Consider the following 17,086-nt stretch of genomic DNA (forward strand, 5'->3'; position numbering starts at 1 on the left):
TCAGTCCTGCTAAAGAAAGAGAAAGTTGCGCATTTCACTTACCTTGAAAATATAAAGTTTGTATTAAATCATACCAAATTAAAATCCCAACAGAAATCTTCTTGCAGGTATCAAGGAGAACATCTAATCACATTGCAGATAGGGGCTGTGATGTGGCACACATACATTCATTCTAAATAACACCAATATTCCTGTTGGGCAACATATAAAGGGTTTGTGCAGACTACTCCTTTAGGATTGTATCTGAAGAATGATATATATACACATAATATTACTAGCATCTGAATTGAGGGATGCTGGTGTGGTCAAAATTTTGTGGTACATGTTGCACCATGCCGCTTGCTTAATTCAACCTATTTAGCTGAGATGTTACTCCACATATTTATATTTCACATTCAACCCTATCTTTTAAAATGATGTTCTTATAAACTACAAAGGCAAATAGATTTTGTAGGGAAATTGTGCCTGGATTATGTTTTTTATTAACATAATGAGGATATGTAGTTAATTGACATATTTGGCAAGCAACAAATGCATTTATACTGAAAATATCACAGACAACAGATTTGTTTTATGTGAAAATACCTGATCCTGCAGTGCAATACCCACCTGTTGTACATTTGCTTTATTACACTTTTTGTGGTTGTGTTTGGCCACTCACAGCTGTTTGGTAAAAGGTTAATGAGAGATCTGGTTCTAATCTGATATTTAGTCATTATTCTATTCTATTATCTAGCAGGCTTCAATCACCAAACATTTTTTGCCTACTTGCCCTCATCAGGGTGGTGTCTGAGGTTCATTCTGGCTTCCTCATATATGGCCTATGAATTAGTCATGTGACCTATAAAGGTAAGGAAAATCAACTTTAACTTCTGTGTCCTTTATCATGAAATAATGGGAAACCATTAAAATTCAGGTCATGATTGAAATGAAAAATTTACTTGTATTGGGGCTTTATTTATGTAACATTAAAGTTAATTAAAGTTAATTAATTAATTAGAAATTTAAATATGTTCATTTAGGCATTTAAGAAGCTCATTTTCAGAATGATTAGCAGTGAGATCTGTGTATCTGTGGTATACTTCTCTGCACCACTGATTTATTAGGGGGAAAAGCTTGTTTGACTGTGTGTCACAGATTAGGATGATTTTTAAACAAGTACCTTTAAAAAATAACCCAAGATGCTTAAATCTGCTCTTGTACAAGTCTTAATTTATGTCCCAGTTCCAGAAACATATTGTACAGAACAACTGCAGCTCAGCCCATTACTGGGGCTTTCTGTAATCTGTATTATTGTCTGCCTGTTATTATGATAGGGTTTTGAAATGGATGTGGTACACAGAGGGGACACTGTTCCCACACTCTGTTTTGTTACACAGTGATCTAACAAATGAGTCTAGCTGCAGTACAAACCAAGGCAGCATCTTCGTTCACACTCAAATCCAAGGGTCCCATCAAGACATGAACATGTATTATATAGATATGAGATGGTGTAAACAACACAAACATATCATCAAACAAAACAGCAGCAATGGCCCGTGAATGGCCAATAAAAACCAGTAAACTGGGGTTGTTTCTTTAATACAGACTGTACAGTATAGACTGAATTATTTCACTTCAACACATGACTGACTGCTGGCAAACAGTGTGGCAGGTTAATAGTAAATATTTCTATATAACACAGTCTGATCAACATCGTGTTCAGGCTGCTAACAAGTATAAACAATGGAGATTATGCCAGAATTCCATCATTTACATCTTGTTTTGTTTCTTTTATTTGTCTAATTTGTGTGATATATATACCTCCAGTGTGTACAATGCAGCCACTTAATGTAAATCAGTATAGATCTCCAGCTTACTTAATATAGTCAAATCAGCTGCACCATCTAATCTTTACAGTCACATTCAGATCAGATGTCAGGCGTCAAGTGACTTGAAAGAAAGACTGCAAGTAGTGTCTGATTTGGATTCCTTTCTTCATCACACACACACACACACACACACACACACATACTGGTTTCCATCTTGTATGGGGACCACATTTCTGATCATCACTTGTGGGGACCACCATTTCTAGAGGTTGTAGAGGGCTGAAAAAAATCAGGTAAACCAATCACAGCCTTGTTAGCTCATACACGCGTTTAAACACCTGAAATGATGAAGTAATGGTTGGAGCGTGTTCAGTGGGGACCTCTGAAAAATCCAGTGAACATTATTGATGGGGACCTCATTAACATATTATTTGCATAATTCACACAAATTCCCATGTGTTTAGTGGGGACCTCATAATAACAATATGCCTATTACTAATGACAAAATGACACATGATATGCATCTCTTATTAAATAATAAATAATTAATAATATTGCATTTGTTGAAAGAAAAGTTTAATCTGCAAATTTGTAGAAAAAATACAGGTGTAGTAAATCAATATCAAATTTTGAAATTTAGCTCAGCTTACTTCCTCATAGTTTATGTAAAGACATAGTATGAGGCCAGAAAATGGTGCTACTGATACAAAGCATAGTGCTGTTTGCTGTGCATGTAGTCAACTGCACAACACAGCAGAAATAGGATAATACATATTAAAAAAAATAAAAATGGAAGGCAACTTTTACATGCCTGTAGGCCGTAATGTGGTTATAAATGAAGAATTTCAGTTTCTGCTGCTCCCAGTTCAGCCCATAAATACTTCTCACAGTCAGTTGACGCTGGTACAAGATGTGATGAATCGATTCATGCGCCTTTCCATCATCTGCACATCTGTTTGCTGCCAGGATGTTTTCTTCATCTGGGTGGCCTAACCTTAAAGATAAAAAATAAAAATTCAAGATTTTCATGAAGATATATAATTTACAGTTACTACAGAATGTTGACAATACAGAGTTAATGTATCATTTGTTAATCAATAGTATAGAATTGCCTTGTAAGTATATTTGAGCTACATCATTTAACTAATGAATCAGCATTTTTTGAACTTTTTTTTCTGTTGACTCCTGATACTGATGTTACTGACAAAAATCTGTCATGGAGTTAGAGCAGATTTGATTTAAGTACACTGTGAATTATGTTCTAGTTAGCTATATCAATGTATCTTAATTGAGAACTTACTATGACACTTTTAGTCTGTCTCAGTGGGATGACACTCTACGTTTTGCTTTGAAATTCTGTCACAATTTGTTCACAAGAGCAACAGTATAAACAACATTTTACATTATTATAGTATTTGCTATTTAGAAATAAGATTAAAAGCTCAAAGATGTGATACATGCCATCTTAAATAAAGCAGATTTTGTGTGGACATTTAACGCAGTTTGCCAAGAAAAAAAATCTTTGAGAAGGTTAAATTCTGCCCTAAATATGCCACTCCTACTAACCTTCTACATGCGTTACATTAAACTGTTAAATGTACTAATTAACATGACTCCTGCCCAGCCAGTACCTGTCAGAATAAAACAGGCTTTATGGGGACCATTCACACACAGTGTTACAGTTACTTGTGGGGACCAGTTTTGGCCACGTTTTCACACAGTTTCTACTCAGATGCTGACTGAATGTGTGTTGTGGGGACACCGTAAGTGTCCAAAACAAAGTAATAATTAGCTAAGAAAAAAAAATCATATGAAGATTAAATTCTACTCTAAACATGCCACTACCACTAACCTTCTACATGCATTACTTTAAGCTGTTAAATGTATTGATTAAGATCATTCCTGCCCAGCCAATATGTGTTTGAATAAAACAGGCTTTGTGGGGACCTTTCACACACAGTGTTACAGTTACTTGTGGGGACCAGTTTTGGCCATGTTTTCACACAGTTTCTACTCAGACGCTGACTGAATATGTGTTGTGGGGACACCGTAAGTGTCCAAAACAAAGTAATAATTAGCTAAGAAAAAAGATTCCTGTGAAGGTAAAATTCTGCCCTAAACATGCCACTACCACTAACCTTCTATATGCAGTTCATTAAACTGTCTGGTATATTGATTCACACTAGATTATCATCACAATACACTTAATTTCCAGTGTAAACTGCCTAAAAAAGCAAAAATATTAAAAGAAAGAATAATAAAATAACAAAGACAGACTGTAGAAGTAAACCTTAAGTGATGAACATGAATGTACCTGTTGAGGAGAGTTGTTTGGACCTGTAGCATCATCTCTCTGAGTCTTTGGCATAGTGAAGGATGGAAATCAACCACTGCTATGGAATCAGCTGCAGTGCTGGTTGTCTGTAAATACATATTTTATGACATAATTTTAGAAAATAAAACCACAAGGCACAAATGGTCACTTGGATGTAAAGACTGCATAACATGCAAATAGATTGACCACCTGTTCAGACAAAATCTCTGAGATACATGCCATCATAAAACACACTTGGAAGAAAAAAATAATCGAATCCATACTGAAATATTTCTTCTCGCCCAGCCATGCTCTATCTGCATTCACACACTTTGAATAAAACAGGCTTTGTGGGGACCTTTCACACACAGTGTTACAGTTACTTGTGGGGACCAGTTTTGGCCATGTTTTCACACAGTTTCTACTCAGACGCTGACTGAATGTGTGTTGTGGGGACACCGTAAGTGTCCAAAACAAAGTAATAATTAGCTAAGAAAAAAAAATCATATGAAGGTTAAATTCTACCCTAAACATGCCACTACCACTAACCTTCTACATGCATTACTTTAAGCTGTTAAATGTATTGATTAAGATCATTCCTGCCCAGCCAATATGTGTTTGAATAAAACAGGCTTTGTGGGGACCTTTCACACACAGTGTTACAGTTACTTGTGGGGACCAGTTTTGGCCATGTTTTCACACAGTTTCTAGTCAGACGCTGACTGAATGTGTGTTGTGGGGACACCGTAAGTGTCCAAAACAAAGTAATAATAAGCTAAGAAAAAAGATTCCTGTGAAGGTAAAATTCTGCCCTAAACATGCCACTACCACTAACCTTCTATATGCAGTTCATTAAACTGTCTGGTATATTGATTCACACTAGATTATCATCACAATACACTTAATTTCCAGTGTAAACTGCCTAAAAAAGCAAAAATATTAAAAGAAAGAATAATAAAATAACAAAGACAGACTGTAGAAGTAAACCTTAAGTGATGAACATGAATGTACCTGTTGAGGAGAGTTGTTTGGACCTGTAGCATCATCTCTCTGAGTCTTTGGCATAGTGAAGGATGGAAATCAACCACTGCTATGGAATCAGCTGCAGTGCTGGTTGTCTGTAAATACATATTTTATGACATAATTTTAGAAAATAAACCACAAGGCACAAATGGTCACTTGGATGTAAAGACTGCATAACATGCAAATAGATTGACCACCTGTTCAGACAAAATCTCTGAGATACATGCCGTCATAAAACACACTTGGAAGAAAAAAATAATCGAATCCATACTGAAATATTTCTTCTCGCCCAGCCATGCTCTATCTGCATTCACACACTTTGAATAAAACAGGCTTTGTGGGGACCTTTCACACACAGTGTTACAGTTACTTGTGGGGACCAGTTTTGGCCAAGAAAAAAAAAATCAAATCCATACTGAAATATTTCTTCTCGCCCAGCCATGCTCTATCTGCATTCACACACTTTGAATAAAACAGGCTTTGTGGGGACCTTTCACACACAGTGTTACAGTTACTTGTGGGGACCAGTTTTGGCCATGTTTTCACACAGTTTCTAGTCAGACGCTGACTGAATGTGTGTTGTGGGGACACCGTAAGTGTCCAACACAAAGTAATAATAAGCTAAGGAAAAAGATTCCTGTGAAGGTCAAATTCTGCCCTAAACATGCCACTACCACTAACCTTCTATATGCAGTTCATTAAACTGTCTGGTATATTGATTCACACTAGATTATCATCACAATACACTTAATTTCCAGTGTAAACTGCCTAAAAAAGCAAAAATATTAAAAGAAAGAATAACAAAATAACAAAGACAGACTGTAGAAGTAAACCTTAAGTGATGAACATGAATGTACCTGTTGAGGAGAGTTGTTTGGACCTGTAGCATCATCTCTCTGAGTCTTTGGCATAGTGAAGGATGGAAATCAACCACTGCTATGGAATCAGCTGCAGTGCTGGTTGTCTGTAAATACATATTTTATGACATAATTTTAGAAAATAAAACCACAAGACACAAATGGTCACTTGGATGTAAAGACTGCAGATGTGCAGAATCATATTTCCAGGGAGAATTTAAGTACTTTTTGAACCTAACTTACTGCATCAGACAACTTCGCCTTACAAATCCTTAATTAATTCAACGAGATTACGCTGAAAACCTTAATCCCTGTTTTAGGTAGCTTAGGTAGATAACTAGATATCTAGTTAGTGTACTTTCAGACACAGTAAACATGATGTTTGGCCAGCATCCAATAACATTCAAGTAGTGTGGTGCATACATTTACTCATAACATATAAAAATTGTGTTGGGTTTCATTTGATATATCTCACAGAGTCACAGACACTTACTGAACAATTTTAAGCACCTCACAGCCCACTGCATTATGTTTTCAGCCTTGAAAACATAATGGGCTTTGATGGGGATGTAGAACAAAGTTAGCATTGTTAATGTTAAGGGTGCTTCCTGCACAGTTTCAAATTAAAAGCTTCACAACGGAAGTCTCAGAGAAATGGCATTTAATATTTTTGTGTAAAAGCACTTTGGTCAAAGCTTGTTGTTTTTTCTAGCTACCTTATAAATTCACTTTTACCTAACATCAGTACAAATATTGATCCTAAATTCATAGGGAAACAAAAATCACATTTACATCTATAAAAGCTAGAATTTCACCATATAAGCCTATCATCCGAGATTGAACAATTTAGCTAAAGATCTAACTGTATCTTTTTAGTGTGCATTAATTTATTCACACCAAAATGCATGCAACTAATTGGAAAAACATAGTAAAACATTTCAGAATCACAATCAGAAACAGAATCAGATAAAGTAACATTTAAAGTCTACACACGGCCTCTCTAGCTAGTGCTAGCGCTAGCGCTAGCTAGCTATTCTGCTAACCAATGAAAGCTAATCAACTTAATTTGATAGTTGAATAGTGGTCATTCTGGTTTGTCATACAAATGTGCTTACCTTGTGTTTCACTTTTGCTCCTTTGCAAAAATTCCAAGGTCATAAACTGGTATATCTTCTGTAAATAATCCATCTCTTCATCCACCGTGTGGATTGCAGCCTGTAACATGCTGGTAAAATCCTTCCTTATGGGGACAAGGAAGTGGGCAGTGCCCAGCCATATTTGGAATAAGTGTGTGTGTGGAGCAGCGAGTGCACTACCAGTCCCAAACTACGAGGGGCGAAAGTGAGCACTCCACACACACACACACTGACTGAAAAACATGTGTGATGGGCCAATGCTAAAAATCACACAGGCACCTTCAGAATAGCTCCTGCACTCATTTAATAGGGCTTCCCTCATGGGGACCTGATTTTTTGTCCCCACACCGTCAGAGGTCCCCATGACGTGACTGTGTAAACAGATTTTTGTCCCCACAACGTGATGATTACCAGAACACACACACACACACACACACATATATATATATATATATATATATATATATATATATATAGAATACCATGTGACTCATCTGAGACACGTGTACTGAAGGCACAGAACAAGTCTACATCATAATGGTCTTCAAATTAGAAGAAGTATTTCTGGAGAACATACAATGCTTCCCTTGGAGCATATTAGTCAACTAAGAAGTGTTAAAATAATTTGATAATCAATCAATCCTACCATCATGTATTTAGGAAGGAAAGATGAGACAAAATAATAAAAACTCGTGGAAGGATAATGTTCAACAGCATCACAGACTGATTAAACACCTCTCTAAAATGTGTCCACACAAAGACAGAACATTAAAGCTTTCATGAAGGGACAATTATTGCAGTATCAGACTGAACTGGTTTTAGGTAAATGTACCAAATAAACTGGTGGAGAAGTGATCATTCATTTGTAAGAATATAAGTGGGTGTTCTGACACTGCGGAATGAGTCTTATTGAGCCATTCTGAATCATTCCGTTTTAAAATGAATATGGACTTTAAATATGATTCTTGTTTAGGATGGAGCTTTATTTCAGCAAATACAGTACATTAGTCAAAGAGGCAAATGACATCTATAAAATAAGAAAAAAAAGGGGAGGGGGGGGCATCAAGCTTCCCTCATGTGGTTCTGTGTGAACAACCAAAGGCGATGTATTTAAGGGATTTAAATAAAAAAAATAATGAATTTATTAATGAATTAATAAAAACTTCAGTCTTCAACTGGCTGGATTTCCATGGACATACATTGCTTCTTGTTTTGACCTTTAAAAAAACGAGGGCCTCAAGTCAAAGAGCAGCGACAGAAGTGATCATGAGGTTGAACCTGTTAGGTGCAGCCTACTGTATATACTGTGCGTACTGCTCGCAATAACAACATCTGCACTGTTCCAGCCACAGGACGAATATCTCTGTTATTTTCCCTCTTTACTATTGGTCTGTTACACCTGTTGAAATGCTCAGTAAAATCTGCACCTGAACAGATGAACGAAACATACAAGCAGAAAACTGAGGCAATCATGGGGAGCCGTAAAACATGAAATCTTTGTTGATCATTGACCAGAACGTGTTTTATTGACCATCTGCTCCTTCAGAGACACATGAGGCTCCTGGAATAAGCATGTTACAGTCAGATATCAGATTAAGACAGAAAAATCGCGCAGCCGTATTTTTCCCTTTTTTAAATTTAATCCCATGTCTCCAAGGGCGACAAAGAAAAATCTGATGATGGCATTATATGATATTATTGAATTTCATTATGCGTTCTGTTCGTGACCTGCCCATCCTGTCTGCAGGAGGGGGCTGCTGACGCGCGCTGACAGCAGCAGGGTCGGACTGCAGTGAAATAAAAGGTGGATGGAGTCCTCATTTCATCCCAAAACACTGAGTTTCACACATCGACCAAACTTCTGCGGCTGACTTCAGTGTGGAACAGACGGCGGGAAAATCACATCAAAGGTAAATTACTGCTTTTGTAGACCTTAAAGGAACGTTTCCTTTTTATAATTTGGTAAAATGTATACTCATGGTGGGAAAAGTTATCTTGAATGTTCGCCGATGGGATTCGTCTGCAGTAGAAATGCTTGTAAATACTTTAATATTGATGTGGACTCTTTCTTCTGTCTCTTTCTTAGATGCAGAGGTGCTTTGGGATTTTTTGCGTGTCGCTCATCTTCTGCGCAACTCTCTCTGAGACCATCGGGTTGGTCATTGCGGTAAGTTTCAACACAGCCTTATCAACGAAGTTAAATTAAGATTCACATAACACAATATAACAACATCATATAAAATAATAATGTAAAAGTGGGAAATGGGTGAGGATAAAAAAAACTACTAAATATATCACAGAAATGACAATATCAATTTTAAAAATCAGAATAACAAATTTGACAACAGAGACAGTGACTGTTTATAAAGAGGTTAAACACAGTTTGTGTTTTGTATGTTAAAATGTTCATTATACTAAAAAGATTTGATACATCCATGCAAACTGTATAGTGGCAGTACAGTTGTGGCCATAAAGAATACAGAGGCAAAGCCACTTAACAGTCTTCCACAGGAATCAGCTTTTTGAGTCTGAGTGTCTTTTATTTAGGTCTAATGGAAACATACCAGAGACCAAAGAAGATGACAACACCTAGGACAGTAAAAACATCTTAAATGCTAATCTCTGTCAGGGAGTGTATGGTAGTTGGGCTGACATAATAAAAGCCAGTTTGGCTGTTTGTACTTGTACTTGTGTGGGGGAAGATGTCTGAGTGTCTAATGAAAGTTTAAAAAAGTGCAACAGAATGATGGTGAGTTGACTACAATAATAAAAGCATAATAAAATGTAAGAGCTTTCATTGGGATTGGACTGATTAATTTATTTACTTTATTAACTCAAGGCTTCAAACTAAATAATCCATTCTTAACAACAGTAAACCTGTGTGCATGTCTCTCTATCCATGATCTGATCACTGTGTGTCTCTGCATCCTGCAGGCGAAGGAGAAGCGCGGCTGGACTCTGAACAGTGCTGGATACCTGTTAGGTCCCCGTAAGTAATGAATGCACACGCATACGTGCGCGCGCACACACACACACACACTAATATATATAATATAAACTAACCAGCTGGCCTAAATGACACATCCACAACTGGTGAAATGTGTACGGTTCAACTATGTGTTTAACTCCAATCGCTTATCTTTCAACACTCCCATGCCTACACTGCTGATGAGCACTTTTCTTCAGAATGTAATCTTTGTGTCTCTGCATCTCTCTGCCTCTGTGGGCTCAGACAGCACCTGGTTGGTCATGTTCAGTCTTTTAGATTTCTTCAAACACAAAGGCCTCAGCTGATTAAAATCCTGGCTATGCTCAAGTGTCAGTAGCTGACAGTTAACACCCACATGGCCAAACCTGTTTAAGTTCATTAAAAATCTAAAATGTAGTGGATGGAAATGTATTTAGAGGTTTTACTTATCAATCACATGATACAACAATTTAACCATACTTTATGGATTACATAAAAAATACTTTAACCAAAGGCTGAGCCAGGGGAAGAGCCAGGATTGAGGCACTCTCTGTAAATAACACAAAATAGACAATCAATATTTTCAGGCTGAAAAATATTGAAATTCTATAAAAGCGATGATACATAGGCAACAATTTGAGTCAATTCAGCCAGACAGTATTGCTTTTAGCAGAGTTATGGTCAAGGTCGCAGCAGAAAACACAGGAGCAGCTGACTGAGCTGAGAGTAACATGGACATCTGAGTCTTTTCACAGCAGACATTTGTCAAAGCAGGAAAAGCACAGGTAACAATAACAACACTATGTCTTTAAATCTACTTTACATGGCTTTTTAAAGTTTTTCCCCAATATTTAGAAATATTTACTAGATCGGCACTAATAATGCTGTTTAAATGTTCCATGTGCGATTGCAGTTCTCATCGTGAGTGGAGAGTTATCTTAAAGTTTCTTTCCTCTTACAGTGAATACAGTCTTTGTAAGCTCCAACATTTTTAGTGACTTGGGGACAGCAGAACAAACTGAGAAGATAACATTGACATACTATCACATTTTTAGGCTGATATAGCAAATGTGCTCACAAACAGCTGCCTATTTACACAGAGTGGTGTTTGTATCCACCTTATGAATGTAACTCTAGTCTTCACTCAGTTCTGTCCATACAAAACGTGTAAAACAACACATTTATAGATTAAACAAATATGATTTATTAACTTATTAACCATTGTGAGTTTTACAAGTGTTGGTAGGTGCTAGCCTTTGGACAGAACCAGACCAGCAGTTTTCTATCTTCTTATCTAACTCTCGGCAAGAGAGTGAATATCTGTATTTCAAAAAGTGTTGAGCTTTGTTTTGATATAAAAACACTGATTATTGGAACTTTTAACCAAAAGGGGGAGATGGATAGGAGCTTTTAACTAACTATTGCTAAATAATGCCCTTATGTACACGGTGAACATTATTTTCTCATTTTACACAGTTACAGAGTGGTGACTAATCTTTTTGAAATGCTTGCTGGGTTTTTACCTGCATTGCCTGAAAATATTGCCTATGTAACACTGCTCACAAAAGACACAGTCCAGCTTGTATTCTGTGAATCAATGCTGTTCTCTTTCTTTGTCCCCGTCCACTGTCTCCACTGTGTCAGCTAATTTAGTGTAATTTAAAGATTGCCTCATTACCTTTAGAGGATGAATTAAGTGAACACTGGGCATCCAGATGTATCTGTGTGTGTATGTGTGTGCGTGTGTACGTTCTTACCAGTTTGAGGGATCCCAATCAGTCCAGAACAGGAACCCTGGAAATGTTGTCCCTTTGTGTGTGTGTGAAGTCCAGGTAAAGGTTGCTCCTGCCTCATCCTGTGTTTCAGGTCGAATTGATCACCTAATTCAGATAAAGGATTCTCCCAGTGCCAGAGGCAGAGACGAGCTGGTCACTCAATGTAAGATAGAAACATACGGCCGCTGCAGGGCCTTGGTGTCAGGCCAGGAATTGCTCTGTCCAAACATCCCGCCTCTTAGCTGCTTCTGCCACTCATCAGGGGAGGACGTCTGTCATCCTGCTGCTGTCTGCACTTTTACATTTAAACGTTGCATTTCCTCTTGTGCTTTAAACAAATGAATTTATGTAAGTGTCTTTTGAGCAAAGAAGGGTGGTGACTGCAAGTCAGTCACAACAGATTAAATAACCATAATTAGCAGTAGTGTTTCGTTAGTAGATATAACATGAGGAAACATATAGCTATGATGTGCTAGCTAAATCAATTATGTTACTGGTAAATATGAATTTTATTTAGATGAAATTGCCAGTGAAGTTGCAGCCATGTTACCAGAGGTCGCTGACACCTCTGTAGTTCTCTGTCAGAGATTCTGATATCCCCAGCTACTGTGAATAGTTTCTGGCCATTGAGTTGCTTGTTGCTTTAAATTAAGTATAACGTGTAGATAAATGTTGTGAGGTATTTTTTCCCTAAGAAGACAGGCTGTTTTTCTCAAAGTCTTTGTGCTTAACTAAATACCGGTTCTACACGAAGTCCTACTCCACACAAGGGTTAGCTGTGCTCACAAGTGTGTATGATATGCAAGCTCTCTGTTTGCATAGCAGATGTGTGTATTGGCTTCTGGTTCATTCTGATATTATAAACTACTAGTCTAGAAATAATGCCACAGAGGCTAAATTCTTCTGCACAGAATCAAACTAGGAGTACAAAATAGGGAGCATTTTCTTCATGGAGTAATTTAATTGTTAATACTGGCGTGAATTCTTCATTGGTTGTTGCATATTTAACAGTATTCTTCATTTAGAATTCCTCGCTGAAACACTTGTTGTTGTAGCTTGCATTTCTTTCAGTGCAGTTACATTATTAGGGCAATGAGACATTTTTTGAGCATTGGCTTTGTACTCAACACACTGGACTTGAAAGAGTGGCGAAAGGTGGTTTGAGGTTAAAGCACTGACTCTCACCTGTGTTGTGACGGTATTTCCTCCCACATCAGATAATCACTATAGGGACTGGTATGTGTCCTCCACTTTTTTTTTTTTTTTTTTTTTTTTAACACATTATCCCCCAATTTTAGGGGACATAAACTTCAGAAGGTCATCCTGTTTAAAATTTGGTAATCCTTTCCAGTCAGTGACTAACTGACATCTACAGCACTTATCTTCCCTGCTGACACCCTGTACAACAGCCATCTTCTCCCTTTTGCTTGTTTCAAGGCTTTTGCCTTGGTTTGCTTCAGAGATTGAGACACATGATCAGAGTCAGCTCTTTTACCTTGTGGTCACTGTTTCATTTTGAATCCAATATCCACTAGAACCAATACAATGAAAACATACTACTGTTAAAATACTGGACAGAGTATGCAGATATTTGTCAGACTGTGAGAGAGAGATCAAACACTTGTGTCCCAAAATGTCCCTTTGCAGATAGATTCAGGATTCTCTAAACATATGTTTTATCAGGTTAACAAACAAATACATTTGTCAGTCCGGTTTTATAAAAACAATAATGCTGGCATGGAGCGTTTTACACTGGGCCATTTTGATGTTAAAACCATTCAATTATCACACTTTGAAAGATGGCTGAATTGTTAAGGCCAACAAGTCCTCCAACCTAAACAAGGACTTGTTGGACTTGTTGTGTGCCCCCACCCTCAGAATCAACCTACAGGTCTGGTACCACTTGCAAGTGTACCAGACCTTTGTTGTAATGGTAACATTAATAATCATTTAGGAAAATATGTTATAAAACAAGACGTACTACAGAGTAATTCTGATAATAAAAACACATGGCACTAAGGGGCCAGTAGAGATGGGAGGAGCAGTTTGACAGACAACACCATTAAAATACATTATTTTTCCTTCTTGGGGTCATCCAGTGTCATGTATTTTAATTGGACTAATGCTTATACTGTAACACACACATAACAAGTTCAGGGGTACCAGCTCAAGCACTACTTTAGCTAATGAGGAAGACCCCCAGATGAGTCAAACAATTCCAGCCACTTGGCATCCCTCAGTCACACATCACGGCCACTCATAGAGCAAAAGTGGTGTCATGAGTGTGTGAACTTACCTGGAAAAAACTGGTGGGTAATGAAGCAAAGTCAAAGAGAAGCCTGGTAAAGTAGACATTACATACCTTAAAAAGTTCTATGTGTGAGCGCCAGTTTGAAAAAACAAGCAAACAAAAAAGACAACAGTTTCCACGATGAGGAAGCAGTAAGTGATAGAGGCAGTAATCTTGAACAGAACCAGACTCAGGGTGGGCGGCCATCTGCCTCAACCAGCTTAATAGGAATATCTAGAATAGTCCCAAATAACTACCTTCATTGTTTTGCCTGGTGTGTTCTGATCTGTTGCATAGCAGAACTATCATAAAGCGCTTAGACCAGAACCACCAGTGATTAAAACACTTTAAAATGGGCAAATTTTTTATTATTTTTTTTATTTGTTAGTAGCTCATATGTCAGGATTTTGAACACTCTTTAAGTACGTTGACTCCGTAGGCATACACCAAGAGCAAATGATGCACCTGCCACCACGGCTAAGCAAATCACTTTGCTTGTCCATTATTTTATTTTCGTTTTCATCATTATTATTCTAATGCATTTCCTTGTGTGTTAAATCAACTGTCCGTCCTGTTTTGAATGTGCTTTTTATCTCTTGTGTTGGTCAGTTCTCCGTTTTACTGCAATTCCGTGAGCCAAGCCCTGCAGGTGGTCCGTACAAGTTTGGAAATTAACCCAAACAATTACAAACCAAATACCATGCTGAAATAACTAGGTGTACAACAATGTCCTTTAGCTCTTTTTATAAGAATTAGATAGAGGTGTGCCATGTGTTCACTGTGTATGTATGTGCGTCTAATGTATGATGCTTCTGTAACAGTGGGATAATTAGGAAATGTGTTTTCTGTTGTTATCATATTAAATAAGCATCTAAATAAGCAACAGTTCAGGCTTGGTAAATTCAGATTCTGCTTTTGAAAGATACAGATTTTCAGTTCAAGCAAATAGAAAAGAATTTCATTCACAGCTGAAATAAAGGAATCCTGGAGCAGCTGAAGATTATTGTTTGAAAATCAAAAATGAAAATCATCCTTATAATTTTATCAAGTTGAACTGCAGTTTAACTTTACATCAGGGCATTGCTGAAATTTCAAGTGAATTTAACTTAGGGCTTCAACCAGTGGAATTAAATGCACAGCTGACCCATCTGCTCTTTGTATGACTGTATCGATTGTGATCACTCCTCACTGTCCAGATGGAATAGATGGACACAGGACACTAGGAGACAAGCCGGGTCTGGCTGGCAAGAGGGACATGGGTCAGGACGAGGACTTCAGAACAGGTCTGTCTGTCTCGCACACACAGAAACAATGTTCCTCTATTTACTGTTTAAAAGACTTTGAATTTGTTGTACCACTGCCTGTGCCCCTGAATGAAACAAGTCCCTCCATCTCACAGTTAATGATTGAAACTTGACTGAGCTGTTGCAGCATTTCAGAGACCACTGCTGACATAGCAACCACCTAGCAACACTCAAAAACACAACACCCCATAAACCCTTGCAACAACCTAATTACATCCAAGCAACCATCACAGTGCCTCTAGCAAACCATTTTAAGAAACCTTCATGTTTGATTCTGCTTCAAGTTACACTGATGTATTTATTGATTTGTTGACTGGTTCACCTTTCTCTGTAATTCACACCACTGATCAAACCTTAGTGTTCTGCCAACTTTAGATGACACGTTAACAGGCTGTACTTTGTCGCCTTGCGTCCACAGGTGCCCTAAGAATAGCAAATGAAGACATCATCCACACTATCATTGACTTTCTGTCATACCTCAAACTTAAAGGTATGCTGAACATTCCTGTCTAAACTGCTTTGTTTAGTGCATGCCATCAAACATTTTCTAAAGCTATGATTTCCAACTGTTCTTGCGACTTCTAAATATGAAGCTATGTATCTACTTGCAACTATTAAATACACATAAACACCTTTAATTTTGAGAAAATTGTGGTAAACAGGAGAATCTGTGAATAGGTGGTGAATGTGAGCCTCCATACAGTACAGACATTGATCTGCATCAAGCCAAATACTGAAAACAACAAAACGTCTCGAGGCCGGCTAACAAGCCACAGAGACTGAATGTTCATTATGCTCTTTAATATGTGACATACCACCAATCCCACCAGCATGAATTAGCTCAGATTACATGCCAAACTGTGGGTACTGGAGGAGGGGTCAGGATGTCCTCAAAACCATCATGACTCTACCTTTGGATCTAACGACAATCCTCAGCTAATACCATGGAAATTGACCTGTAGTCATGTCTTTGAATAAAAATGTGTCTTCCATTGACTGCTTGACAGTGCCTTCAACAGTCCACAGATCGATCAGATATACATCATATTTGGTAGATACTAGTGAGTTTTGTAAGTATATAATAACTTGGAAGTATTTGACATTGGTTGAACTGACAAATCTCTTGTCTAATATGATCTGTGTGTTTTTAATGATAATGCTGTCAGAGCCCTTGCAAATTCAAGTCTGTGTGTGTGTTACAGAGATAGGAGCCTTGGACAACCTGCCTTCCTCTGTGACATCAGATGAACTGGCCAATCCCTAATGGGCCTGCCTCACTGCTGTTCACCTCCCTCCACCCAAGTCTATGTTTCTGCTGTCTTGGCTCCCACTGCCCTAAATGTCACCTTACTGTAGCTCCATTCACACTCTGACACTGGATTTGTCCTGGAACCAAAGATCTGAGAGAAATCCCCCCCCACCACCACCACCACCAATATAAATATCAGATCTTTCTGCTCCTGTGTTAATAAAACATGATCTCTATTGAGGATCAGTGAGTGTCTGCTGACTGTAGGTGGATCTAAGTAATTCAGACCTCTGATCAGAAACCAACACTGTATTATCATCTAAATATTCAATCATCTGATTTAAGAGTGGAATGAAATA

The 17,086-nt window shown here is 37.7% G+C and overlaps 1 protein-coding gene and 1 long non-coding RNA gene across 3 annotated transcripts; one reads left to right on the plus strand and one right to left on the minus strand.

The window, feature by feature from the left end:
* Positions 1–2,370: 2,370 nt before the first annotated feature.
* Positions 2,371–7,279, minus strand: LOC108884591 (uncharacterized). Its single transcript, XR_001961076.2, has 5 exons — positions 7,121–7,279; positions 6,006–6,112; positions 5,137–5,243; positions 4,126–4,232; positions 2,371–2,805 (listed from the first exon to the last, which is right to left on the minus strand). It is a non-coding gene; the product is annotated as an uncharacterized LOC108884591 (long non-coding RNA).
* Positions 7,280–8,954: 1,675 nt separating this feature from the next.
* gal (galanin/GMAP prepropeptide) lies at positions 8,955–16,947 on the plus strand. Of its 2 annotated transcripts, XM_018678572.2 has the most exons (7): positions 8,955–9,051; positions 9,228–9,308; positions 10,076–10,130; positions 11,976–12,047; positions 15,371–15,457; positions 15,897–15,968; positions 16,681–16,947. In XM_018678572.2, exons 2-7 carry the CDS (start codon positions 9,228–9,230, stop codon positions 16,740–16,742), a joined length of 429 nt encoding a protein of 142 aa, XP_018534088.1. In that variant the 5' UTR covers positions 8,955–9,051; the 3' UTR covers positions 16,743–16,947. The 2 variants fall into 2 exon arrangements, with proteins under 2 accessions (XP_018534088.1, XP_018534089.1); XM_018678573.2 differs by lacking the exon at positions 11,976–12,047 and having other exon boundaries at positions 8,956–9,051.
* The last annotated feature ends 139 nt before the right edge of the window (positions 16,948–17,086 follow it).

This window comes from Lates calcarifer, linkage group LG10, assembly GCF_001640805.2.
Source record: "Lates calcarifer isolate ASB-BC8 linkage group LG10, TLL_Latcal_v3, whole genome shotgun sequence".
Lineage (NCBI taxonomy): Eukaryota > Metazoa > Chordata > Actinopteri > Centropomidae > Lates > Lates calcarifer.

Bases quoted from the DNA above. Each gene is read 5' to 3' on its own strand.
- gal (XM_018678572.2), top strand. From the start codon at position 9,228: ATGCAGAGGTGCTTTGGGATTTTTTGCGTGTCGCTCATCTTCTGCGCA. The intron at 10,131-11,975 runs GTAAGTAATGAA...CCTGTGTTTCAG, and splicing joins TGGATACCTGTTAGGTCCCC to GTCGAATTGATCACCTAATT. The intron at 15,458-15,896 runs GTCTGTCTGTCT...TTGCGTCCACAG, and splicing joins GGACGAGGACTTCAGAACAG to GTGCCCTAAGAATAGCAAAT.